Raw genomic sequence first — 27,834 nt, forward strand, 5'->3', positions numbered from 1 at the left:
TCCCCATCAACTCTTGTAACAAAGAGGTTTTCTGTACTCCACTTGCCACCCCCAGCATACCTTCTGCAAGGTCTCATGCTCCCCTGCCACCACCATGCCCAGAATATCTAATGTCTGGTCTCTAGGCTCACTCTAAAGAGTTCAGCTCACCCTGTGCGGCAGGAATGCAAAGTAATGAACAATAGTGGTGTTAGGTATGGGTAATGAACTGCATTTCTGCAAAGAGAAAAATAAGAGCCACTTCATAAAGAGAATAACTTTTAATAGGCAGTTAATTTTTTTTGACACACAATGGTAGTTTCTGAACAAATTTTGCACAAACATATATATATTTCACAATCTTTCTCTGCTTTTTTTCTACTGTCCTTTCCATACGATGCAACATTCTACAAAATACTTTTTTTTTTTTAAATCAACACGAAAATCCACAATGATTGCTTTTTTCATAGGAAACGTCAGCAACCAGGAATCTCAATGGTTGCAGAGGCCAATTAGCATATTTTAGATGGCCTGCCCTTTCCAAAGTAGGCAACCAAGACTCCTCTGCTCCTGAGCAACCCAAGTGATCCAGAAATACCTGAATGAACCACAGAAGTTCAGCTGCAGCATGGAGGACACTTGTTGGTTCCTCATCCCTTACAGAGCTTCATCAAAAGTTTCTCTTGGTGCCACTAAGACAGAGGATTACTAGACCCATCAAAGTGGAAATAAGAACAACAGTCAAGCACAGGGGAATGAACACTTTTCAGCTTTGTGTACAAATGTGAACGAAGAAATCTGCTCAATCTCTTGCCATACTGCTAGGTAAGTTTTATTATTTCAGAGAAGGAAATTGGAGGGAGAAGTTCCTCAAATGCATCGTATCAATAGGCATCAAAACTTAGATCATTGTCCTGGCTCTTAGTCCTGCACTTACACCACCAGTTTTCTTCTTTCCATTCACCAATAAAACAATGGAGGTTCTTGGCACTCTACCAGAGTCAATGGATTGAGACTGAGCAGATGCTGACAGTAATATAATTCTCAAACATTTATAGTTCTAGAAAAGTAGGATACATGCAGGTAGAAGCACTACTTGATATTTTTGAATTGGCAGCCCTGTACAAATTAAGAGAGTCTGTAATTAGCACTTGAAACACTCTTTAAACTTCCAGAGTTATTCAGTAGCCCACAGGAATCCCATGCATTCCTCAGAACGGAGGGAAGAAGGTTCATCCATAAAATTGCTTATCTTGCTGATTCCCTCTGTGCGCCCCAGGCTACGTAGGAGACATATTTATAGCACACGGAATGCAATTAGCCAAGGAACAGGTGAAGATCAACCATGTTGCCTGCTACATTACAAAGATCATATTCAGTAATTTACAGAACTTCAAAGAGCCTCAGTGCAAGGTGTATTCCCCCCCTTCACAGAAAGAAGCACACACTCAAGCGTTTCACCGAGGCACCCCATCCTGTAAACATTTATGACAAGCCACGTGTGTGCGACAGTGAGGAGTCTCAGGGAAATCACTGAATTCATTTTCGTGGTGGCAATTTGCCCAGTACTGCTTCAAGGGTCAGGCCCTGTTTGTAGTTTGCTACATACAATTAAAAGAACCCTATCTACCGCAAGTTCAATGAAGTATGCTAACATATTCCTTCCTGTATGTGCAGAAAACCTTTTTTTAGTAACTACTATGCAAACTTCACCTGATTTTTACATTCTCTTCAACCTTCTTGAAAATTTTCCTGCTTTTACTATATGTGAAAATAATAAATACACACGATATACCAGTTATTAAGCCATCATCAAAAAATTAAGTGTCATTCCAGAAGGGACAGGAGACACTTGAGGTTTAGAAGTCAAGAGCTGGTCATTAACACAAGTGTCCTGCCTGGTAAAGAGCTTCAGCTGCTCCACATTTCCTGTGGAACTGCAACTTTGGTGGGATGTTCTTGCATATTGTGACAAAACCGGCTGCTTTACACCTGAAATGACAAAAGTATCTCAAGATTATTATTCCAGGTATGTTCAGGAACATAAGAGTAAGCTGAGATGGATAATGCAGAGTAAATCCATTATGGAACAGGTAATAAGGAGTAAACCCATTGTCCAGGACATTGTCCTGCACTTCACAAACAGAACCACCTCTGGGGTTTCATAATGTAGGCAAAATTGCATTCTGCTGCTCTAATTTAAGGGACAAAGAAGGTTATTTTATCCTTACTGTTGGCATCAGGAAAGCTCATCACGAAAGCTATGAGAACGGGCCAAAACCATCAAAGACATTTTGCAAAAGGATCTCTCCACATTTCTGGTCAACCTCTCAGTGGAGGGCAATGGGACCTGTTCTAGAGGGACTTCATCTTGCAACGCTGGCAGAAGGCTGGGCTTCATCTGGGCCTGACATAGCCACTTCTGTTCGGTCCATCTCACATGTGCTGTGACACCTAGTTCCTCAGGCCGTCCTTCTCCTCTATCTCCCCGCACTACCCTGGTCACAGAGGGCCCTTCCCACAGCCTGCCCTTTTCCTGTAGCCACTTTCTTCTCCCACCCTCAGCAAAGGACCCCATTTCCCCACAAATGAGAGAAGCAGCTCCACAGGAAGTGGAGATGTGAAGGAAAATGCAGTGCCCACATCACAGACCGTGGGTTTCAGAGGTGCTCTGACTGTCTCTGCCCTTGCACACGTCAAAATACTATCTAATACCTACCAGTTTTGCTCGTTAGCAGCCAAGGATTTCAAGCCATAATAAACCACCTCAATGAAAGCGCTTGCTTTTGCATGATGGGAACGGACAGATTTTTCATAAAACCGAAGGAGCAGAAAATTTCTGGGCACCAAGTTCAATTTTATAGGTAACTGCCCTTAAAAATATCTTACTTCTCACACAAACAGAAAGAAAACTCACTGAGGGAACTACAACCAGGAAATGCCAAACAGTTAAAACCAAATGATATGCCTATAAAGGTCTACCTCTATGAGGTGGTAGCTTCAAGGTGGCAAACCAGGCCCTTGGCTTGCCTGGGACTCTGTGACAGTGTGCCCAAGCTGAGCTTTGTTTAAACCACTGCTCCTCGAGGCTGCTGCCAACCGAAGTCATTGCTCTTCCTGTTTTGCATTTTTAACCCTTTTGTTTAGTTGATGGCACAACACTGAGACGGACAAGCGTTACCAAGACTAACAATCACTAATGTTACAGGGTGTAAGTTAAAAGCAATAAACTTACATATTTATTGCTGAGGTGTGAAGAGTTGCCGAGTTTTAGAAACCACTGCTGCCAACCGAAGTCATTGCTCTTCCTGTTTTGCATTTTTAACCCTTTTGTTTAGTTGATGGCACAACACTGAGACGGACAAGCGTTACCAAGACTAACAATCACTAATGTTACAGGGTGTAAGTTAAAAGCAATAAACTTACATATTTATTGCTGAGGTGTGAAGAGTTGCCGAGTTTTAGTCTTCCCCTGAGACGAGTGCTCTCCTAAGAAACAGAAAATATATTTGCATCAGTTAAACATGCAAAGACAAAAGAACAAATGAGTCTATCGGGAACACATCACCGACCACCAGACAAACTACCCAGTCTCCTCGTCAGAGTTAACCAGCAAAAACTGTCCACACAATAGATTTTTACTACCCTCTCTGTGTTTTATAGCCTATTTCCCCTATGATTTGCTCTCCAATGGTGGCTTACTACCACAAAGTATTTCTAAAGCAGCTCTCAAGGGGTTAGAGAAGGCATAAGACTTTAATTAATTTTTAACTATGATTAGAACATTAAATTATAAAAAAGAAGATACAACTATAAAATTAATTTTTGCTGATATCGCTGACAGCAGCTCAGTTCCTCCAGAGCAGGAAAACGAACATTTAACAACTTCAGTCAGGGATTACAGACAGTTCTCACTCCTCTTTCCCTGGAGAAGCGGAGCCACTGACAGCAATTACAGGCAGACAAATAAGCCTCCAGATGAGGACGTGTTTCCCGTTGTCCTGTTTCCAAATGTGCATCCCAAGTATGGCACTGGGATTTCTTTGTCTCAGAGATTCATACATGGAGATGGACAGGGGATGGCATCCCCAGACGGGACACAGACCCACGGAAACAGGCACGAGGGTGGGAAAACCCAAATGCCTCCAGGAATCTGCCTTCTGCCTCTCTGCTCACCTGCAGGAGACAATTTGATGCCCAAAACATACACGGGAAGCAAGAAAGTGAAGAGATGTGCTACATTCCAGCAAAAGTGAATATCTATTCAGAAGCTTGCATATGATCTATAGCCTAGGGTTGGAAATTGTAATACAAATTAGCTTTATAACAAATTCACTGATTAGGCATTTAAATAATTAGCAGTCAAATTAAATAGTTGCACTCCTGAAGAAAAGAGAAAAGATTCATCAATGGTTTTCAGACAGCTTTTCTTGGCAGCAAAAAGGGGCCTTTCGGAGATAAGTAGAGAACTTGATATCTAATGGGGTTCAATGAGAAACACTGAAAACTGTTCAACAGTAATGTGCTGGGATGGCACTCGCTTCCCAAGTGTTCAGTTTTAGATAACATTATTTTTAAAACATTATAAAGCGTTGGTAAGTTAGAGCTTCAGAAGTTCTGATGATATTAAATTTCAGCTAAGAAGGCCTTCAGCAACTACTTCAATAATTCATAATATAATTTTTTAGAGAAAAGGAAAGCACAAGCTTCTGGGAGAAAAAACCGAAACATTTCAACAAGATTTATACATTTCTGGTAGGTGAAAATTTTTTGTTGGAAAAAAGTTTTGCATTGAAAAGCTAAAATAAAGTGAAACAGTTCAAATATTGTATAGTATTTTACTAATAAAGGAATGAGATTTTGAAACATTTCAACAAGATTTATACGTTTTTGGTAGGTGAGAAGTTTTTGTTGGAAAAAATTTTGCATTGAAAAGCTAAAATAAAGTGAAACAGTTCAAATATTGTATAGTATTTTACTAATAAAGGAATGAGATTTTAAAGAACTCCCATTTCTTTTTTAATTTGCTTTTATTTCTTCCTTCATTATTTCTTTCTTCTGCATGTTTTTATTTTCCTTGTTCAATATACAGAAATAGAAGATTAAATAGGGCGTGAAAGGGAGAAATTGTCAGAGATTGTTTAAAATAAGGAGGAGTAGGAGAAATTAATTGAGAAATATATTACCAGGGAGAAGACAATATTCAATAGTTGTAATAAATACCAATGCTTTGTTATCAGTTCCACTCTCTGCTGATTGCTCTGCCTACACTAGGAATTAGGCAGACTTACATGGAAGGCTGATACTTTGCACCACAGGATAATAATGTGTCTAAGGAGAGGCTCCAGAGCCAGCATGGCTCCCTGGATAAGGTCCCACTGGTGACACCAGGCTTTGGATCAGAGCATGGAAGGGGTGATGCAACGCTGGCTGCAGGAGGCAGACTGCTGGAGCAGCACCTGCCCACGGTGGTGGTGGGGACAGGAGGGGTGAGGTTGCCTTATAGCAGACCCCAAGACAGACACCCACGTGCCCTATAGAGATTTTCTGGTGCTACACGCACGACCCACGCACAACAAACTATTGCTGGGGTCAACATCCTCCTATAATAATCCATGATTATCCAACAGGTGTTTGATGCGTGCAGGGAAGTGGCTCTGCGTTGCTTTGCCATCCGAATTCTGAAACAAAACCATGTTATTGGCAGTCCATGGTTGCAAATGTGTCTGAAGATATTTGCATTACAGGTTCTCTAAGTGTTCATGCCACCTAGCAATTTAGTGATGAAGAAAGAATGATTATACGCTGGAGAAGAAATGGTCACACAGATGGTCTCTGACAAGAGGAACAAGGGTAACACAGAGTTTTGGATAGAGGGCTGTAGTACACCTTAAGACTGCACAGACAGATGTCTAAGAACAATTTTGGAGTTTGATGTTGTGCTAAATATCCAGGTGCAACACAAGGAGCAAATTAAGAAGAACATTCAGGTTAGGTGCAAGTGGCAAGACAGTTGTATTGATCTCAAAATAGCCTTAACTGACAGAAATAAATTCCAAGACTGCAAAAAAACCCCCAAACTTGCCCCCCAACCACCACCCACTAAAACAAGACCTTGCTTCCCATAAGGAAAATGAAAAACAAATACTTGTGTTGAGTATTATGTTAGAACAGATAATATTTTAATTGATTGCAGGAATTATTTCACACCAAACTCTTTGCCAATGGAGAAAATATGCAGTGCAGTGGCAGTGCTCAACCAGTCTAGATGGACTACCTGCATGGTTTGAAGGCTGCTGTCGAGAGAGAAGGGGTATAGTTAATGCCAACAAGAGCAAAACTGCTGGACAACATCAGTGAAAAATTGACTTTTGTTGATTCTGGGTTTTCCATTTAGGGGAGCGTGACACACTTAAACACCAGTGTTGCACACTAAGAGATGGAGGGCATCAAAAGAGACTCGAACCATCTGCATCTCACAATATAGTTATACAGCATCTTGCACATAGGTAAGCTAGTGTCAGTTGATCCCATTTGGTAGGTCCTTTCTGATAATGGGTTGAAAGTTCATCGCACATTTGTCTACTTTGATGAGTAAATGAGTGAACTGCAGAAAGTGGAGATGAAGGGAACGGGAAGAAAGTCAACTGCACCGCTGCAAGCGCAACGTCACCCCCTTTACCTGCAGTCCTGCCTTGTGACACCTCTCCTGATGGAGGAGGAGTTGTGGGCTCATATAGATTGGCAGAGGGCAGCGAGAAGCCAACCTCATATATATCACGTGCTTCTACAAAAACTGAAAGAAATGATGCACAGTTTGAGAAAGAGGCCTTAGGGCAGAATATTTGGAAAATGAAATCAGATTGATACTGACACGGAAGTTTTAGCTGACAAGCAAACCCTTCCATTAAACCTTTCATTCTCCCTCTCATCCTCTGAAGTTGCACCCGTTTGTTGATTTTTCTGTTTGAAATTGGATTGTAAACACAAAGACACAGGCACTACGAAGTCTCTAAACATCACTGTCATATAATGCAGACAGATCTGTAGTTAAACTGTCTTAACTTATCGCCGCAGGAGGCTGCGGAGGCCACAGGAGCTAAGATAAATTCATGGAAGTAAAAGCCACCGAGGACTATGAAGCACCAAAGATACAACATCTGATTCAGGGCATCTCCAAGCCACAGGCTGCTGGAAGGCTACAGTGGAGGATGCATTACTGAACTCCTTCCCTATTTGTTATCCTTCCCATCACACCTCATGCTGGCCGCCGTCAGTGACAGGATTTGGGGCTACGCAGATCCAGGATCTGAGCAGGTACAGCTGGCTTCTTAGCTTCAATATTAAAAGAGAAGGTGCTCCAGCCACTACTGTAATGCAGAACAAGTCTTTCAGATGTGCAACCTCCCATGTGGCACCCCTCAAACCCTTCTTCTGGAGCCCCAGTAACTGATTCACTCAAGTAAATTGGCAGCGTGGGCACCGGGCCCCATCCAATACACACCGCACACGTCTTTCTCTAAAACACAGACATGCTTTAAAAGGATGAGGATAAGGAAGATGTAAAAGGAAGATTTTGTATTCATAACTCCTGATCCTTCAACATATTTGTTCTCAGTGCATGGGAAGTAGACTGAGTACACAGGTACTGAGGACTCTGCAAAGTTCAATGTTTAACCAGGAAAGTAATAGTACTTCAATGAAAACACAAAGTATTCTTCCTAATTAAAATTTCACTTGTGCAGTATTTGATTTGATTTTTCACTCTCACAAATATACTCATTTCTAAATATTAATGTTGCATCCTGATGCCAGCATATGTGAATAAGTAATGTACATAAAATCAGCTTAAATTACAGGCTGTATAAAATAAAAGCCGAAACACTGAAGCAAACATTTCTTTGTCTCACCTTTGTGGAAGGCTATTGTATTCATCTCACTGTAACTTTCTCCCCCCTCCCCATTTGAATCAGAATCTGAATATATTGCTCACAATACACATATACTATATACTACAGAACATGATGATATAGAAGAGAGTTAACAGGTCATACGTCTATGAGTACAGAAAGTCTTTGACCTGGGCAAAGCCCTCTTTGACATTTTTAGGAAAGTTGGAAGGAAAAGGATATAAAAAAATATTCTTTGACATAAGAAATTGGTTGTACTGAACCTCAGATTACATTATTTGTAAGAAAAAATGAGTAGTGCTGTTATTTCACTGTACTATCTGCTTCTGAGAAATTGCTTGTAAGTGGAAAACTAGTTTGGAGGAAAAAAACTAAAGCAAGTTTTTCATAAAATATGATTGCAGAAACCCATTTTTTTATAAAAGTATAAAACTATCCATGCAGACATAGGAATATAAAAGTCTATCTTTACCATGCTGAACTAAAAGAAAGAAGGGTGTATTACAGACGCTGGAGAACAGCACTGGGTGGGACAGAGCTCCTGGAAGAACTGCTTTAAAGACTCTTGCAAATAAGCACAGCTCACAAACTGAATTAGAAATATAGAAAGAAGCACATGCTATTTAACATTTTTGACTACAGTTTTGCCCAAAAGTCTCAGCTGAAAGTGAGCGCAGTGAGATCTTTGTGGTGCGAGTAAACACAAACAGAATCCAACCATGAGCTGCAAAAAGCTGAGACAGTTTATTCCTCAATTTCTATGAAGAAAGAAAACACAACTTCAGGTCATTATACAATACAAGGTTAAAAAAAATAGAGTATCGGAAAGAAAGGGAAAGGGAAGCAGGTACTTGATCTCTCTCTTTGTTGTGAGGAGACCCTTTTCTATGAAGCAGCTTCTAGGTTTTCTGCCTGCAGGGAGAAAAATGAGATACTGAAAGTGCAGTTCGTAACAGAAAAAAGAAGTAACCAATATCATATCCTCACATTAGTAGGAACACCCACTCTTACCTCTTCTAAGCATGCAGCGTGCCAGCAGACTGCTCTCTGCTGACCTGCATTGCTTATCTTGCGAGTGAGAGGAGGAGGGAAGGGAATTTTCAGTGGCAGAGTGCCTCACCTAGAGACCTGGCTGCTTCACCTGCTCCTAAAGACATCCAGCTGGATCCTAGACAAAATGAGAGAGAGATGAAACTACCAACACCTGTTGAGATGCCCCCTGGCAGGTTCCCTGGGTTTGGCCCCTAATGAGGTAAAACCCAAAGATTTCTTACCTGCTTGAATGCCACAGTCCATGCTCCCATGTGCTCTGCATAATAGAAGCCAAGGAGGAAAAATTCTCTACCACAGCTCCAGATGTGTCCCACTCTACCACAGCCACAGGTAGAATAATTAAACAGTCTCAGCATTTGGAGATTCATGGAAAGCTGTGATGAAGATATTGTCATTCAACCACATAATTTCAGAAGACCACAGGATTTTCCAGGTCCAAACCCTAGCACCGCTGTGGACTGTCTTGTTGGGTGCTGAACTTCATGTGTATTCCAAGGACCAAGGCAAGTTTTTGTGCTGAACGAGAACAAGAGTTTTTTCTTTGTTCTGTGATGATTTCGGTGCTCAGTCACTATGTACAGTACAGTCATCAGCCTCTGACATTGAAGGCTAGGATTCCTCAAAGCCTTTGCAGGGGTGGCTTTGGAAATTCAGGAAGTCCAAAGGAATGCTGCAGGAACAAGCTAGCTTCATCTCAAAAGTGACTGAAGTTATGGGGTCCAATTAATCTATGCCATGAAATCCCACATATCTTCAAGGTAAGTGGACACAACCAAGAAATGTTGTGAGAATCTACAGGCAGGAGGTACAACCAGTTGAAGAAGCAGATAACAGCTCTAAGATTACTGTTAACCAGCAGCAGCTTTTGGAAGAGAAGTGAAGCATATGGGGAATGTTGGCTGTTCTACATCCTTGGTTTATACTATTTTGTACTGAACTGCCACCTGAGCGTGCCTCTGGAGATTGACTGATCCCTTTTTCCAATGTGGCTACAATAAGTTAAAGGTGTTTCATATTTGACAGGTCAGGTGTCTCCTCAAATATCCACGTTTGCCTGGTACATTTTCTCAGCTTTGTTTAGTAGCAACACTTGAATTTTCATTTGTGTCTACAGTGGGTGTCTTGGGAAGCCCTAATGCAGACAATGGACCATGGACCACTCTCCAGCCCCCTTGCATTCTAGGTGCCTCACCAAAATCTGAGCCACATCAGCTTTGACATATTTAATGTCCTTCCAGAAAATTCAACGCAGAACAGACAATACCCCTAGAAGCTGAGTAAGTCATATCCTACCCTATCACCTTAGAAGAGCACACGCTGGTTCAAAAACATGACCTGCTGAATCAGCTTATGCTTAGGTGCCAGGATTATACCTAACAACTCTGAAATATTATGTCAACTGCCACATTCCTAAGAGCCTTTAGATTGAACATTGAACTGGTGTGCTGCTACTAAAAAGGCCCCTCATATATTTTACCTGCTCTATAATGGGTACTCCAGGCAAGGGCCATAAAAGAAAACTGACAAGTCATTACTCAGGTATCAATATTCTTACCATTCATTTGTATGGAGTAACCTTACCCCAATTTTTATTCCTCAACCTTTCTCTTACTGAGGAATTTCCATTGCTCGACATTTATCACAAGTCCTAAAAGGTGATCAATATCTTCCCTGCTTTTCAGTGAAATACGCGTGAAGCCTTACAGCAGAAGTTAGATATGTTTTCAAGATAGGCAATACTTTATCATTAACATCATGGGTGATTGTATTGATCTCTTTGTCATCAAGTAAAACCCACCATCTTACATTTTTGGGAAACATATCTACCACTGATAAGCCAAACATGCAGTTCTGTGGGCTATATCGAACCCCAAATAAGAAATATTTTTGCAGGTAGATTTTCTAGAGCCATTCTGTATTGCAGAAGACCATTCACTATCCCTAGGAAGAGCCACCCTAAATTTACCTGTATACTCAACACGGAATGGTTCTAGCAAATCTTGTATTTACACATAAGTGTAAAACTTTTGGGACTATTCAGTATCGTAAGCATTTTTATCCAAGTTGAGTTTTCACAGAAGGACACACAGGCACTCATCTTGCATCAGGTGTCCCAGTTCCCTGGCAAATGTGCATGAAAAATTCAAAGCGTTCAGTTTTGTCGGTTTGGTTTTTAACTTTATATCAATTCTCAACCTGTAGTGCCTTAGAGCCATCAGCAACTCCATCTTTCTGAGTTTTGAAAAATGAGAATATTAAAGCTCAGTTTTACCTAATGTTGCTGCTGATATTGCTCAATTGAAAACCATAACTTTAGGCGAGGCTTAATTGAAGACTGTTCTTTTCCTGTATTCTTTCACATGAACTACAGGTGTTTGAAATAATATCCTTCCTCAAATCTAATTCAGCTATGCTTCTGAAAAAGGAATCTTTTTTTTTTTTTTTTTAATTTCTGGTTAGGAGCTAATTATAGAAGTTCTAAAATAGGAATCATTAGTAGTCAATGGACCTCCATAGGTTAGCTCATTCCAGTTCAAGATACATGTCCAAGACAGATGGGATAAATATAACTACAGGTGTTTGAAATAATATCCTTGATCAAATTTAATTCAGCTATGCTTCTGAAAAAGGAGTCTTTTTTTTTTTTTTTAATTTCTAGTCAGGAGCTAATTATAGAAGTCCTAAAATAGGAATCATCAGTAGTCAATGGACCTCCATAGGTTAGCTCATTCCAGTTCAAGATACATGTCCAAGACAGATGGGATAAATAGCCCTCTGGAAACATATATTTGTTTCAACCAGCTGTGTGCAGCCAGCTTAGTTTTTAGACATTCCAGTTCAAGATACATGTCCAAGACAGATGGGATAAATAGCCCTCTGGAAACATATATTTGTTTCAACCAGCTGTGTGCAGCCAGCTTAGTTTTTAGAATATAAAATAAGGCAAGATTAAACTCACCATAACATTTGATCAAGATATACCATGCACAACACTGACACAGTGCTTTTCTAGGTTGCCTGCTTGAGCAATTTGCAGGTCATATCCTTATTTAGCTTGTATATACGGTTTTTACACATTTTTGAAACAATTATGCAATCTCAACGTCTTCTGTTTGGAATAATAAAAGTAAAAATTAAAAAAAAAAAAGGTATACTTATAATTAAGCTTAAATTGAATACATGTCATAGGTATGCTTGTATGATGTTGTATGCATGCTTTACCTTAGGCAGCTGAGTAGACTATTGATATTGAGATGATATAAGTCTACCTGTAAAGTTAAGGCTGCTCTTAAGAACATTCTAGTTTTAGTCAAAACTTTTTGTAGTTTTGTTGGTATCCACAACTAGAGCCAGCTAGAAAGTAAAAAAATTTTAAAAAAAAGGTAATTAAGCTTAAATTGAATACATGTCGTAGGTATGCTTGTATGTTGCTGTATGTATGCTTTACCTTAGGCAGCTGAGTAGACTATTGATATTGAGAAGATGATGTAGGTCTACCTGTGAAGTTAAGGCTGCTCTTAAGAACTTTCTAGTTTTAGTCAAACTTTTGGTAGTTTTGTTGGTATCCTCAACTAGAGCCAGCTATAACACACACTTTCTTGATATAAGTCTACCTGTAAAGTTAAGGCTGCTCTTAAGAACATTCTAGTTTTAGTCAAAACTTTTTGTAGTTTTGTTGGTATCCACAACTAGAGCCAGCTATAACACACACTTTCTAAATGGCTGGACAATGAATTCACCTTTTAATTGAGCTGGATTTTATGTCTCTGAAAAGGAAAAAGAACACATATAAAGATGTTTTACATGGTGCAATTGTTTTTGGCAGTTGTGAGAGGGACAACGAGTCAGACATTTCTCAGGTTTCTCTCTGTACCATAAGAAACACTTGCCTTTATGCTCCAGCTTTTAATGAAGCAAATAAATTGTATTCAAATAGGCAGGCATTCTAACATATTCAAAAACACCTGTATGAGTGACAAATATTTCTGGAAGAAAACAGGCCTTTCTTTCAGAGTGCTTTTAATTTAAGAAGTGAAGTGTTTCTAAAAATTGGGGGAAAACCAGAACTTCCATTTCTGTGAAAGCATGTTTAATTTTGAAACATATAAAGATGTAAGAATTCAAGGGAAAATGGTAGCTAGTTTAAATATGAATTGTATTAATGAGAAGAGGGCAAGAATCTTGTCTTCTAAGTGGTTATGACTCATACCTTCCAATTATAGCATGCATACATCATACTTCAGTAAAAAAAGACTATCAAGTGTCCTCTGGATGGAAGAAATTCAGATACTTGGTAAGCCAGTAGCTGATTAACAGGCACCAGACTTCATCTCATGAAAAAAAAAAACCAAAACCAAACAGCAAGCCTGAGTCTTTTCTCATTTACCCTGCCGTAAAACACAAATAATTCTGCTCTGCCAATAAAGTTACTATATTGTTGAACCTGGTATGAAGGCGGAATCAATCAAAAAACATCTATGAAGTCCAGTTTCTGACTTCAGTTTTCAAAAAAAAATATTATGCTTTTAAATGTAAACATACACACAACTCCATACCCCTTAAAGAAAGGCTAAAAGTCCATTCCTAAAGAATAAAAAAAATAAAAATATAAAAAGTTCCTAAATCACAAAGCTCTGAAGTGCAGTTTGTTTTTGCTCAGCAGCAGTGGGGCAGAATGATGCAGCCTGACACGGAGCATGTTTCTCCCAGAGAAATAGATAGAGCAGCTATCAGGCAACCTCTGAAATACCAGTAGGGGAAACAGATGGCCAGAATCCTTAAAAAAATTTGGGTTTTACACCTAAAAAAGCATAAAGGAAGAGTCCGGTTTTCCTGAAGGACTTCTGCAGCTGAGGGAGGAGCAAAGATGGGACCTACACAGCTAAGAAAGCAAACGGCAATAGGAGAAGGGGGAGAAGTTTCACTATGAGTAACTCAGCCATGAGAGGTTTATTTTTTGTTGAATAGCTGGGAATCAGATTAGTCAGAATTTTGTTCTGCCTCAGTCTTATTTTGTGCTACTTTGTTTCTTGCAGAACGTATAACGACATCCATCTCTTAGCTTATATTGATGAGATTTTGCTCTCTTTCGTGCATGTTATCTATAACCTCTCTTCCTTTGGGTTTTATTACACACATATTTTGCAAGAAAGTGGATCGGTGAAGCACAGGACAGAGGAATTTGCAATGCGAGTAGGATTTTGGATGCAAAGGGTGGCTGGGTACAGGGCTGACTGAACACTGCCCACACCAGCTCCAGCAAAGCCCTGTTTACAGCATGAACTCCCAAAACTTTTGTCCCTGGGATATTACTGGTCCTCAAACTTCCTTGTATGGTGATATTTAGCTGGTAAATATCATGATCATGGTTACTCCTGAACATGCCTAGCTGTAGATCACTTACCATCAATGATGTTGAAAAAATTATTTTCCCCTAAAACAGTCATGCTTTTCCCTTCCAAATATTGATACCACATACAGTACAGCTGCACTGCAGCTCTACAGGCTCCCAATGTGGGGATTTGCACTGCAGAGGAACTGTTTGCAGTGACTTTCACCTGACAGGAACTGAAGATGGTTTTAGTGATGGAAATGACATCCCAAAACGGTTCCTATCTGGGCTCAGAGAGACAGACCCAGACCCAGAGAAAAAACTTACCAGTCTCAGCAGAAGTCGTCTTCACAGAAAGAAGTTTGACTCCTTCTTTATCTGATTGGGCCCTGTTGAAGTCAGAAAACATTTAAGCAGACAGTCAGCATGCAACGCAGCATGCATGTTGGTCAACCAAAGAAAACCCTAGGATGATTATCTGAAGGAGGCAGCACCTTTGACAGTCTACACTAGAGGACTTGAAATGGGCTTTGCATGAGATCATGCATGAGATCACGTTTTCCATTGGTGGTGGAAAACACCTTATACCAATGTCTCTAAAAACATCTTTCTCTGAAAATATATAATAAATCAAGTTGCATGACTGCAGATTCAGTTTAGTGCTCCACAGAAGAGGTACATCTGGGTGAAAAGAGGGAATTATCTCTGTCAATACAAGGGTTTTAGCCATGCTGAATTGCAAGAAGGACCACCTCAGATGTACAGGGAGTCAGGGCTAGCAAGTAAATCAGCAGCCCAAATGTTGCTTTTAGTCATGCAAAACACAGAGACCCCAGCCAGACCCAATGGCCTGTACTATATGTCTTCTAGTGAATCTTTGTCAGTTTCACACTCCTGAAATTCCTTATGGAGATACTGTTTTAACTGAGCCTCTGCAAATGGACTAGTGTAGAGAAGATGGCACAGAGGAAGATTAAATAATAGGGGATAGAGAGAAAGAAACAGAAAAATAATCCATAATAAGTAAAATCAAAAAGAGAGAAAACAAGAACAAAAGAAGGGGAATAGGAAAGGATAGGTGTGAAAAAAAAAACAAAAATCAACAGGGTAAAAATTGAAAAAGCAATAGGAAAGGATAGGGGTAAAAAAAAAACAACACAAAAATCAACAGGGTAAAAATTGAAAAAGAAAGATAAAAGACTGGGCCAATTGGCCCTGTGGCACAACATAAGCCATTTATCCATTTCAAAAGGATCCCCTGCAAAACAGTTGAGAGCTATCACATTTCTATCCATGAGAACAGCTGCTTATCATGCATACAGGTGTAGAATAACTGCAAGTGCATCACTTTCAATAGGATATTTCTCTTTGGCGTGGCAACCACTTATTATGTTTAAACAGAGAAAGATCAAAGAAAGTCTCATGCGGAATCTACTGCATTCAGAAGCATCCCATGATAGATCTCAAAGCAACGAAAAGACAGGATTCAACGTACTGTTCAGTGCCGTTCTCTTGTCTCTCTGGAAGAAGGAACAAAGTTAATATCATTTTGACTGCTGGAACTCAGATAAGTAAACATTTAGACATAATTATTGCAGTTGCTAGCAGAAGGCTTAGTTGTGATTTTGCAGCATTGCATGAAGTACATTAATTCAATCAACCAGCTTGAATGGCAATTGTTATTTTTCTAGTTCATCTTCCCAAAAGATAACCAAGTCATCTACAAAAGCCAACTGGTTGAATCGATTCTTCTGGAAGCTAGGGAGAAGGATGTGACTTGTGCAAGAGCACAACAGAAGCACATTTTTCCCCTCAGCTCCCCGGGTAGCTGGCACAGGAGGAGAGCATGCACTGGTTCTTAAGTACATAACAACTGAGCTAAAAGATACAAGGTGAGGGGAGTGAGGGAATAAGCTGCCAGGATGTACGCTTTGGGGGGTCTAACCTGGCATGACATCTGAAAACAGAGTCGGTCATACGTGCTGATGAAGAATGGGTTTCTCCTCAGAATGAAATATAGCAAACATATTTTATTCTTATGTGCAAGTGCGGGCAGATGGATGGGGGCCGAGGGGTTACTTTGGAGGGACAGAGCCAATTCTAGCCCCACGGCACTGGGCACAGGGCTCTCCACCTACACCAGACAGACCTGAGCAAATTCTGCAGGAAGCACCACAGATATCAATCTACTCTAGCTTCCAAGTGAATTTGCTAGTAACTGTGCCTGCTGGCATTTGTGCACAGGGGAGACTGGCGAGGAAACATTCTTCACCTCATATCTTTACCTCTCGACTGCAAATATTCAGTAATTTCCTAAGCAAGGACCACACCTCCTCTGTGTATCTGGGTCTGGTTTTCCATGTCATTGGCTAAATTGGTTACGACACACTGCTTGCCTTGGTCTACAGCTTCAGCACCCTGTTGTCATCTTGTATTTCCAAGGCCTGGTGATTTCACAGTTGAAGCTCTGCACAGGTCTCCTAACTCATGCCAGCTCGCAGGGAGAGGAAGACTACAGTCTGGATTCAGATCTGATTTTTCACTCAATGGAGAATTACACTTACCCGTGGCCCACTCAGACAACTCTTTGAAGCATTTGGCAAATGGAATTCAATGGAATTATACCCCATTATCTTAAGTAGTTCATGAATAGCAGAAAAATAGATACTGGGTTTAGCTGACCTGTCAAAATGACTGTTTCTGAAAACACTGTTTGCTTTTTTTCAGGGATTTTTTTCCCATGTACATTATACTGTAACTGGAAAATTTTACTTTTATATAATGTATATATGTGGATATGTGTGCGTGTATGCATATATCAGGTATTTCCTAAAATAAAGCATTGATATTCCTTTGTCTGTATTTAGAACAGAGATAAAATCTAGTGATTTTGTTAAACGATATCAACAAACTTATTTTTCACTGCATTTTTCTACCTGATTGATTGATTGTGTTATCACAGCTGTTTGTTAGCTCTTTGCATCTGCAAAAGCTACTGTTTTAACTGAGCCTCTGCAAATGGACTAGTGGAGAGAAGATGGCACAGAGGAACATTAAATAATGGGGGATAGAGAGAAAGAAAGAGAAAAGTAATCCATAATAAATAAAATCAAAAAGAGAGAAAACAAGAACAAAAGAAGGGGAATAGGAAAGGATAGGTGTGAAAAAAAAAACAAAAATCAACAGGGTAAAAATTGAAAAAGAAAGATAAAAGACTGGGCCAATTGGCCCTGTGGCACAACATAAGCCATTTATCCATTTCAAAAGGATCCCCTGCAAAACAGTTGAGAGCTATCACATTTCTATCCATGAGAACAGCTGCTTATCATGCATACAGGTGTAGAATAACTGCAAGTGCATCACTTTCAATAGGATATTTCTCTTTGGCGTGGCAACCACTTATTATGTTTAAACAGAGAAAGATCAAAGAAAGTCTCATGCGGAATCTACTGCATTCAGAAGCATCCCATGATAGATCTCAAAGCAACGAAAAGACAGGATTCAACGTACTGTTCAGTGCCGTTCTCTTGTCTCTCTGGAAGAAGGAACAAAGTTAATATCATTTTGACTGCTGGAACTCAGATAAGTAAACATTTAGACATAATTATTGCAGTTGCTAGCAGAAGGCTTAGTTGTGATTTTGCAGCATTGCATGAAGTACATTAATTCAATCAACCAGCTTGAATGGCAATTGTTATTTTTCTAGTTCATCTTCCCAAAAGATAACCAAGTCATCTACAAAAGCCAACTGGGTGAATCAATTCTTCTGGAAACTAGGGAGAAGGATGTGACTTGTGCAAGAACACAACAGAAGCACATTTTTCCCTGCAGCTCCCCGGGTAGCTGGCACAGAGGAGGAGACCATGCACTGGTTTTTAAGTACATAATGACTGAGCTAAAAGATACAAGGTGAGGGGAGTGAGGGAATAAGCTGCCAGGATGTACGCTTTGGGGGGTCTAACCTGGCATGACATCTGAAAACAGAGTCGGTCATACGTGCTGATGAAGAATGGGTTTCTCCTCAGAATGAAATATAGCAAACATATTTTATTCTTATGTGCAAGTGCGGGCAGATGGATGGGGGCCGAGGGGTTACTTTGGAGGGACAGAGCCAATTCTAGCCCCACGGCACTGGGCACAGGGCTCTCCACCTACACCAGACAGACCTGAGCAAATTCTGCAGGAAGCACCACAGATATCCTGACTGGTAATTGTTATTTTTCTAGTTCGTCTTCCCAAAAGATAACCAAGTCATCTACAAAAGCCAACTGGTTGAATCGATTCTTCTGGAAGCTAGGGAGAAGGATGTGACTTGTGCAAGAGCACAACAGAAGCACATTTTTCCCCTCAGCTCCCCGGGTAGCTGGCACAGGAGGAGAGCATGCACTGGTTCTTAAGTACATAACAACTGAGCTAAAAGATACAAGGTGAGGGGAGTGAGGGAATAAGCTGCCAGGATGTACGCTTTGGGGGGTCTAACCTGGCATGACATCTGAAAACAGAGTCGGTCATACGTGCTGATGAAGAATGGGTTTCTCCTCAGAATGAAATATAGCAAACATATTTTATTCTTATGTGCAAGTGCGGGCAGATGGATGGGGGCCGAGGGGTTACTTTGGAGGGACAGAGCCAATTCTAGCCCCACGGCACTGGGCACAGGGCTCTCCACCTACACCAGACAGACCTGAGCAAATTCTGCAGGAAGCACGACAGATATCAATCTACTCTAGCTTCCAAGTGAATTTGCTAGTAACTGTGCCTGCTGGCATTTGTGCACAGGGGAGACTGGCGAGGAAACATTCTTCACCTCATATCTTTACCTCTCGACTGCAAATATTCAGTAATTTCCTAAGCAAGGACCACACCTCCTCTGTGTATCTGGGTCTGGTTTTCCATGTCATTGGCTAAATTGGTTACGACACACTGCTTGCCTTGGTCTACAGCTTCAGCACCCTGTTGTCATCTTGTATTTCCAAGGCCTGGTGATTTCACAGTTGAAGCTCTGCACAGGTCTCCTAACTCATGCCAGCTCGCAGGGAGAGGAAGACTACAGTCTGGATTCAGATCTGATTTTTCACTCAATGGAGAATTACACTTACCCGTGGCCCACTCAGACAACTCTTTGAAGCATTTGGCAAATGGAATTCAATGGAATTATACCCCATTATCTTAAGTAGTTCATGAATAGCAGAAAAATAGATACTGGGTTTAGCTGACCTGTCAAAATGACTGTTTCTGAAAACACTGTTTGCTTTTTTTCAGGGATTTTTTTCCCATGTACATTATACTGTAACTGGAAAATTTTACTTTTATATAATGTATATATGTGGATATGTGTGCGTGTATGCATATATCAGGTATTTCCTAAAATAAAGCATTGATATTCCTTTGTCTGTATTTAGAACAGAGATAAAATCTAGTGATTTTGTTAAACGATATCAACAAACTTATTTTTCACTGCATTTTTCTACCTGATTGATTGATTGTGTTATCACAGCTGTTTGTTAGCTCTTTGCATCTGCAAAAGCATGAACAAAAAGCTTTATAGCATTATGTATTCTCCAAAAATCACAGACATTTTTGCTCCCTCTGTTCTTCCTACTGATTTTGAAAATGAAGTGTTACTTTCCTACTTTAGGCAATATACTTTGAAATACAAGATGCTTTCCTATCGGACAACTGCAACATCTATGGTTAAGGTAATCTAATAAGACCTCAGAGATCTTTCAATACTAAAAAAAAGCACTTTGATCTTCCCCCCACCCCGAGAAAGTAAAGCAACTACCTGGAGTTTTCTTCTGGCACACTCTGTACAAAGCCACCAGTGAGAAGACAGAAAGGGTAATGACTATCAAGGTGATGACAATTGGTAGGATAACGCCTGCAAAAGAGGGAGAACATTGTTTTGCCTGCTGCCCCTGGCTTGCATTGCCTCCATATACAGGCAGTCCTGTGCACAAAACAAGAGGCACCTCCAGCTCAGCTTCACCAAACATTAACGATTTCTCTGGAGTGGGGTAACCTGCTGCTCCTGCTATTCCTCCCGCACCCACCGAGCCTCAGGCTTGCAGCCTTTGTGGAGGAAGGATTTAGGAACCTTCCTCCCCCAACCTTAGTCCTTCCCTGGCACCCGCGCTGCCCGTGGAGCTGGTTTCACCCACTTTTCTGTAGGGGAGCGCCCCACTGAGACCACCATAACCTTGATCAAAATATTCACGATTCACCCCCACTGCTGGTGGCCCCCCAAGGGCTTTGCAAAACAGTCGTGTTTCAGGAATAAATTTTTGATACGTGCAATTTATTTTTTTCACCCCTCTTTTTGAAAACAAGACTCATCTGAAATTCAGCAACTGAAGCGATTATTTCTCTTTTAACATTGTACGCCCAGAAAGGCACCGAGGAGTTACATAATTCAGTAACATTCCCCACAGCACTTACAACCAGGAATATAAAATGCAAGATCTCCTTTTTAAATGAGGACATCTCTTTCCTTTTATTATTTCCCACCATCTGCCATTTCCTGACAGGTGTTTCCCAGCCAAGAAGCAAAAAGGAAAGAATTATGTAATGAAGAGAAGCTTTCCCGGGAAAATATAGAAGCCCAATTTCTCTCCATTTATCTTCTTTTCTGGCAGTGACTGGCCACATTCAAATCAGGGAAAGCTGTGGCTGCATTCCCACAACCTTCCTCAGCATTAGCCGTCATGCCTGCCTAATATTCAGAAGCAGCATCTTTGATGGCTTTTGATGCAATTAATATTTAATATTCATATAGATGTGTGTGTGTATCTGTGGAACTAGAGGGAGAACCCGGAGACAAGTCTACAGTGGAAAAACATCAAACATATTTTGCTAAGCCAGTACTTTGGGTAGGAAATAGCAGATCTGCAGCAAAACTCTTGCCCTAGAGATGCATAATATTAAAATAAAAGATTAAGTAACATGCACCATGCAAATACCAAGTGCTTGAAGAGTTTCCAGAAGACTCCCTCCTAGTCCTTCTCTCCCATGACAATATGAACAACATATTCATATAATACATTCATAACAATATATTAATATACTGTGTACTCATAACAGTGTATGAACAACATATTCATGGTTTTTTGTGTCTTCTCCCACAGGGGATGACTCTGTTCACATTTTTTTTCAGTTCTATCACTTTGACTTTAGTTCTTGGGAATAATTGTGCTGCTCTCCAGTGAGAGTGGTGTCAACTTGTTAAGCTCTGTTTCTCTTTGAGAGGATTTTTATAACTGGCAGTTAAATTGGGTTTATAATAGGGTCTACATCTGGTAAGGCTAGAAATAAAACCGCCAGTTTCATTTCTCTGCTACTCCAATCACTCACCAAAAGTCAAACTGATCAACTGAAAACTCAAAAGCTGGACAATAAAGCAGGAATACTCACTAGAATAGTGGATAGTACTCTCCGGCATTTTCTTGTTTCCAGAACTGCTTCCAGGACTGCCAGAAGCTAGATTTGCAAAAGAAATATTGCCTTTCAGGTTAACATGTAATTGCCAGAACTCCTCAGATAACTTCCCCTGAAAAATTACCCTCCCAAAACAACTTCTGTGTCCCCAGTTCTGGAGCCATTTGGTGCTCCGCAGCTATAGTTCTTCTCAATAATATCTGGATAACTTGGCAAGAGGGGTGGAAAAGTTTATCTAGTGTGGCCTAGAAGAAACACAGTGCATAGGATCATCTGCTTATCAACTTACAAGTTATGAACTACAAACTTCTTAAGAGGTTAAGGTACTGTTCAACATTAGATGTCTTGACAAGCAAATAAACAAGCCAGAGGGTGAAAATTAGCCCTGCCTCCAAAAGAAGAAAGACCAAGATTTTCACTGCTAATTATGAAAAGTGCTAATAGTAGATGAAGAAGTCTAAAGATGTGCAATATCAGTAGCTAGCAATTTTCTTGAGAGTTGAGTGTTATAAAGGGATTTGCAGGCTCTCCCTCTGCCACATTTGGGGACAACAATGACTGTTGGGAGCCTCTCGGCATCTTTTAGGGCTGGGTTGAAAGGAATGCATGTGTACCTTCAGGTGCTAATCAGAATGTGAGTCAGGTATCAACAACACAAGATATTTATTACCTTGTTGCACACAGCCTGTGGAAAAACAACCACTGAACTCCAAGAGAGAAAAAACAAAAACCAAACATTTGGGTATGTTTGTTTTGGTATGGTTTGTTTTGGTACCAAAACAAACATTTGGTACCTAGGTGCTTCCCTAGGTACATTATACAGCAAACAGGATTGTATTCCATATTGGATGGAGGCTTGAGTAGATGTGTGCTTACTGCCACTGACAAAGATGATCAACTGGACAAATGGATAGCTAGATGCCCAGCAGCCTCAAAGTTGTAATGCAAGGCTGAGCATTTCCATTGCTCGTTTAAATATCAGAAATGGCTCCCAAACAAAGGTGCCTGGGGAAGGTGGTCTGTTAAGCAGGACAGCTAGCAGAGAGTATAGCTCTGTATAGAAGTAGTGAGAACATGGTAGCAGCCACCGAGTCTTTCATCCATTGCTCAGGTACCCATTCATACCCCATACACCTGTAGGGATGCACAGAAAAGGGCTCAAATTTATGACTAGAACTACAAAATTAGCTGGGTCATTAAACCAAATTTCCCTGGGACATTTTGAGGGCTAGAATACAATTTTGTTCCCCTAAGTCTCTGTATGACAGGTCCATCTTTTTTATAGATGGATTTTTAAAATTTTTTGTATAGGGAGTACGTGTGATTCCAGTTTGCCGAATTAGAGTAACAAAAAAAATATTTATTTGTCCCAAGCCTGTAGGGGTACCTTGCTGCATTGATTTTAAAAATTCAGGCCCAATATTGATAAATGCTTTGCTGATCGTTTTTGCTCCACTATTAACCTTTTGCCCATATTCCCATTCTCACAACCTACTGGCCTGTTCAGACATATAAGAGTATGTTGTCTCCTGATGCAAGAGGAAGACAGAAGAGAACAGCCAGGGGGCAGTTTCTACACAGCTTTGCTGGATATGCCAGTATACTGGATTTTCCAGGTAACTAGGAGCCACATGGTTCTACTTAAAAATTTATGTGGATTGACTGGTAATGCAAAGGGAAAGATTTGAGAGCGCTGTGTTTTCATTTCTGTTCTGCTGTTGTGAAGCTGCGTGAATTTTGGGCAGATTGTTTACCTTCTCTGTTTCCTTTCTTCCCCTCTTCCCTCCCTCTCCCCTTTCATTTGTCTGGCCAGAGACCGAAACCTCCTGGGGAAAAATGATCATTTACTACGTGCTTGTGTGGTGCCTAAACAATACAGCCACAGCTGAGACATTCTGATGCTATGGAGTAGGAAACAATCGTTGTCTGAGACGCTTATCTCTGAAAAATCACTATGTTTCTTTAAAGCAGAAGTTCTCTCTCTGTGGTGCCTCTCTGCTGAGCAGTGATAATGTAAGGATGGAAACTGTGAGCCATCACCAAGTGACTGAAATAGTTCTTATGAATTCGTAATTCCATGTGATTGGTTTAGATTTCCCAGGGAAATACTACTGCCCTTTTCTCTACCTTACCTGATATACTGCATGATATACAGGGCAAGCAGACAATTATCACAGCAATGAGTTATCCTGGATACTGACTGAAAATGTCAACAGAAACAAATTACACTGAAAACCGGGAACGTGTATCCCTGCATTCGTGCAGCATCTCCTCAGGAGAAAAAAAATGAGGATTCAAATTCCCTGATTATTTTCCTAGTTCTCTACTAAATGACCAAGATGTGAGTGATGCAGAAAAGATAAATCCATAGGTCAGGACAACGCCTAGTATCAATACAGGCTGGGGGATAAAATGATTGAGGGCAGTCCTGCCAAGAAGGACTTGGGGGTACAGGTGGAAGAAAAGCTGGATATGAGCCAGTAATGTGTGCTTTCAGCCCAGTAAGCCAACTGTTTCCTGGACTGCATCAACAGCACTGTGGGCAGCAGGTTGAGGGAGGTGATTCTGCCTCTCTACTCCGCTCTGGTGAGACCCCACCTGGAGTCCTGTGTCCAACTCTGGAGCCCTCAGGACAGGAAAGACACAGACTGGTAGGAGTGGGTCCAGAAGAGGGCCACAAAATTGATCAGATGGATGGGACACCTTTCCTGTGAGGACAGGCTGAGAGAGTTGAGGTTGTTCAACCTCAACAAGGCAGGGATAAACATTTTAGCAGGGCCTGCTGTGACAGGACAAGGGGTAATGGTTTTAAACTAAAAGAGGGAAGATTTAGACTAGATACAAGGAAGAAATTTTTTAAAATTAAGCTGGTGAAACACTGGGGCAGGTTGTCCAGAGAGGGGGTAGATGCCCCATCCCCGGAAACATTCCAGGTCAGGTTGGACAGGGTTTTGGGCAACCTGAGTTAGTTGAATATCCCTGCTCATTGCAGGGGGGTTGGCCTCAATGACCTTTAAAAGTCCCTTCCAACCTAAACTATTCTATGATTCAAACTACTTGAGACCATAAATAAAAGGAACAATAGCTTAAAAGACGCACTACTGAATGAATAAAATGGATTAAGCAACTAAAAACTTTAACTCAGTTATCCACTTCATTTCTTGAAGTTTTTCACAAGCCAGCCCATCCTGTCTACTTTCTCTGGAAAGAGAATCTGAAAGATATTTTCCAGCTATGGGATGATATGGGATCAGAATAACAATCCATCATGGTAACAGGAGGGACAAACTTTTGCTGGCAGCAACAGCAAGAATTGTAGGGACCAGAACAGAAGAGACTGTTTCCTGATAAGCCCAGAGAAAGGAAAATAGGACAATGCAGGTTTGCTAGTACAGGAAACTCTTGCCTTACTCTGGAACCTGCTGCTTTTAACCTCAAGACGAGGAATGCGAGCCACTGACAAGAACAAGCTCCCTGGTAAACATTCTATTTATATCAATTTCCCATTGCATCATGCCAGGCCTGATTTTTTTTTTTTTTTTGTGCTCCCACCCCGTTTTCTTTTCAGTATCTGCTAGTCTAACATGGCATTCAGCTGAAATCACAGAAAAGTTACTCATTGCTACAAATTGAGCATCAATTCTCTGCTTTTCTGTACCACATTTCAGGTTTGTACTTTGCCCAGAGCCTCCTCGTTCCCTGAATGTTTCCTCTCCTCAGGTTGCCCCCCTCCCACCCCACGCCAGCCCTTTTTGCCAGTGTGCACACAGCTCTTACTTGTCACTTCTCTTGGGGAGCTCACGTGAAGGCCTGCAATAAAACAGAAGGAACAGGTTTATTAGCAACAGTTCTAAGGTCAGATGTCCACAGTCTTCACATCACACAAACTGGCAGACTCTAAGACCGTGCTCATTAACCCCACAAGAAATGCTGACCCAGAACTGACACTGTTCCCAAGCCCAGAAAGTCTGAGCTGTGAAAGCTTGCAGACGTCCTTTATAAATGGGGGTAGGATCCAAAGCACAGCCTACACTGCGTTATTATTCTGCTTAAGAGAAGAAAATCCTGAATTAATTGATACATTCCTAAAAAATTCCTCCTGCCAAAACCAACTAAGTGCCTGGGAGCGAATAGCTGGCATTTAACTGACAAATAAGTGTTTTATTAAAAAGAACCTCAAATGCCTAATTGAGACACGTCTTCAAGTGTCACAAAACCCTTTAAAAATGAATCTTCATTAATTATCTCGGTGCTTTTGGCTAGCAGACTGCCGAGCAGCAGGAGCAAGAGGCACTGGTAATCAGGAAGAAATGGACCTTGCAGAGCGCTGTGAACAATGCTTACTGGCCCACTACTGTCAGCTTCCTCCAGCCATTTCACAAGTTTTTGGTGCAGAACACTAATTTTTTGTTAGCACTTTATTTATTTTTTTTTTAAGCATGCTGCTGCTTCTGTGTATCTAGACTGTAGCATGCTTGGAAATCAGGGTGGGTGTGAATATTTGGAGGCTAGCCACAAATTTTTATTATGTCCCATTAAATCTCTTCTGCAATCACTTTAAAGTCAAAGGGAGCTGGGCACCTAACTCGCCTGTATCTTTGAGAATATCCACCTGCGTGAGCTGGCAGCAAAACATTTATCTGTTTGCTTCACTTTAAAGTCAAAGGGAGCTGCATCTTTGAGAATATCCACCTGCATGAGCTGGCAGCAAAACATTTATCTGTTTGCACAAGACAGACTGTCTCTTGCCAGGAGCTAGTGACTGACACTTTGCCCACCTGGAGAGGTCTCTCACACTGGATTACTGGACCTACCATGGAAAAAAATCCCTTAGGCAATATACCCTTAGTACTCACTTCTTATTTTGAGGTGTAAATCACAGCATCTAGTCACCCTCCTCTAGACTGGAGGGCACCATAAAAGCCCCCTTGTTGGGTCTTTTCAGGGTTCACTGCTGCCACAGCATCTGTGGGGAACGTGGTGCATCTGACCCTGTCCCAAGAGCTCCCTGGGAGGACATGACCCACCTGCACGTCCTCCATGTCCCAGCTGTACCAGGCTGGGCGACCACAGAAGGAGCAGTGTGAAGGCAGCCCTAACTCCAGGCACCCCTGAAGCCTCTCCCCTGAGTGCCTGGGGTTGCAGGGCTCCTCTTCCGACCGGGATCCCCAGGGAGCACGAATCCACCCTTATGCTCTCACTGCACTTTCTGTGCTGTGGACTGATACTTTGCACAAGGACAGCTCCTACCACCGGAGCCGTGACGTGAGTGAAGGACATTCTTTTAACTGTGGATCACTTGAGCCACTGGGGTGCAAATAACCAATTTTGCTAACGATACACGTGACAGAGCTTTAACTGCATTTGAAGCACAAACACATGAAAAGCACATTCATGTTGAAAAGCCAAATACTTAAAAGACAGCAATAAGAGCTATTCTTGAACATACTAAATATTAGCAATGCTGAGTACTCTGAAGATACACAGTTATCTCACACTGGCTTCCTAGGATCCAGAGGAGACTTTTTTCCTAAGCTTTTCTGTCATCTCATTAATCCATCTGCAAAAAGCATTGTCACCTTGCTCAGAGAACATCTCTGTGATGATTCATTAGGCAATGTTTATAGCATGTTTGGGCAACATTAATGATAAGAGCTAAGGAAGATCATTCGGGAAGTTAATAACTCGCCTATCAAAGGAGGTTTGGAACGACACACAGAACAGAACACAGCAGGACATATACCTAGCATTAAGGAAACATCCAAATATGATATGATTCTGTGTTACCCAAATATTGCCTTTCCTTCAGCCTATAAGGAGTGGGATCCCATGGAAAAAGTATCATAAGATCACACAGCAATGGTCAACCAAGCAAACGGTAAAGCCCTGTGTGTGCCTATTCTTGGAGAAAGGCTGAAAACCTTGTCAAGTCTTACAAATAGGTCACTTCTCTATGAAACTTCAAGCCTTATCTCCTAAGCCTGAGAAGAGTTGAGCTTTCCTGAGAAAACCCCTCACGATTATAACATAATTATACATTTTCCTTTAACTTCACTCTTGCAAAAAAAAAAAAAAAAAAAAAAAAAAAAAAGGGAACCATCTTGGTTAAAATTAGAGCAAAAAACA

At 41.0% G+C, this 27,834-nt stretch overlaps 1 protein-coding gene across 4 annotated transcripts in view; it reads right to left on the reverse strand.

The window, feature by feature from the left end:
• Window positions 1–245: 245 nt before the first annotated feature.
• EMCN (endomucin) overlaps window positions 246–27,834 on the reverse strand; it is a 94,194-nt gene continuing 66,605 nt past the window's right edge. For 2 of the 4 annotated variants that reach the window (XM_014941338.1, XM_014941317.1), the window contains 6 exons: window positions 21,685–21,750; window positions 20,060–20,155; window positions 17,785–17,809; window positions 14,602–14,663; window positions 3,406–3,468; window positions 246–1,971 (listed from right to left, as the gene is read on the reverse strand). In XM_014941338.1, the coding sequence (XP_014796824.1) occupies window positions 3,410–3,468; window positions 14,602–14,663; window positions 17,785–17,809; window positions 20,060–20,155; window positions 21,685–21,750 (308 nt within the window). In that variant the 3' untranslated portion in view covers window positions 246–1,971; window positions 3,406–3,409. Of the gene's footprint in view, window positions 1,972–3,405; window positions 3,469–14,601; window positions 14,664–15,769; window positions 15,795–17,784; window positions 17,810–20,059; window positions 20,156–21,684; window positions 21,751–25,485; window positions 25,519–27,834 lie in introns of all 4 variants that reach the window. The other 2 variants (XM_014941321.1, XM_014941330.1) reach the window with 2 other exon arrangements.

This window comes from Calidris pugnax, unplaced genomic scaffold (genome assembly GCF_001431845.1).
Source record: "Calidris pugnax isolate Ruff unplaced genomic scaffold, ASM143184v1 scaffold34, whole genome shotgun sequence".
In the NCBI taxonomy this organism is placed as follows: domain Eukaryota; kingdom Metazoa; phylum Chordata; class Aves; order Charadriiformes; family Scolopacidae; genus Calidris; species Calidris pugnax.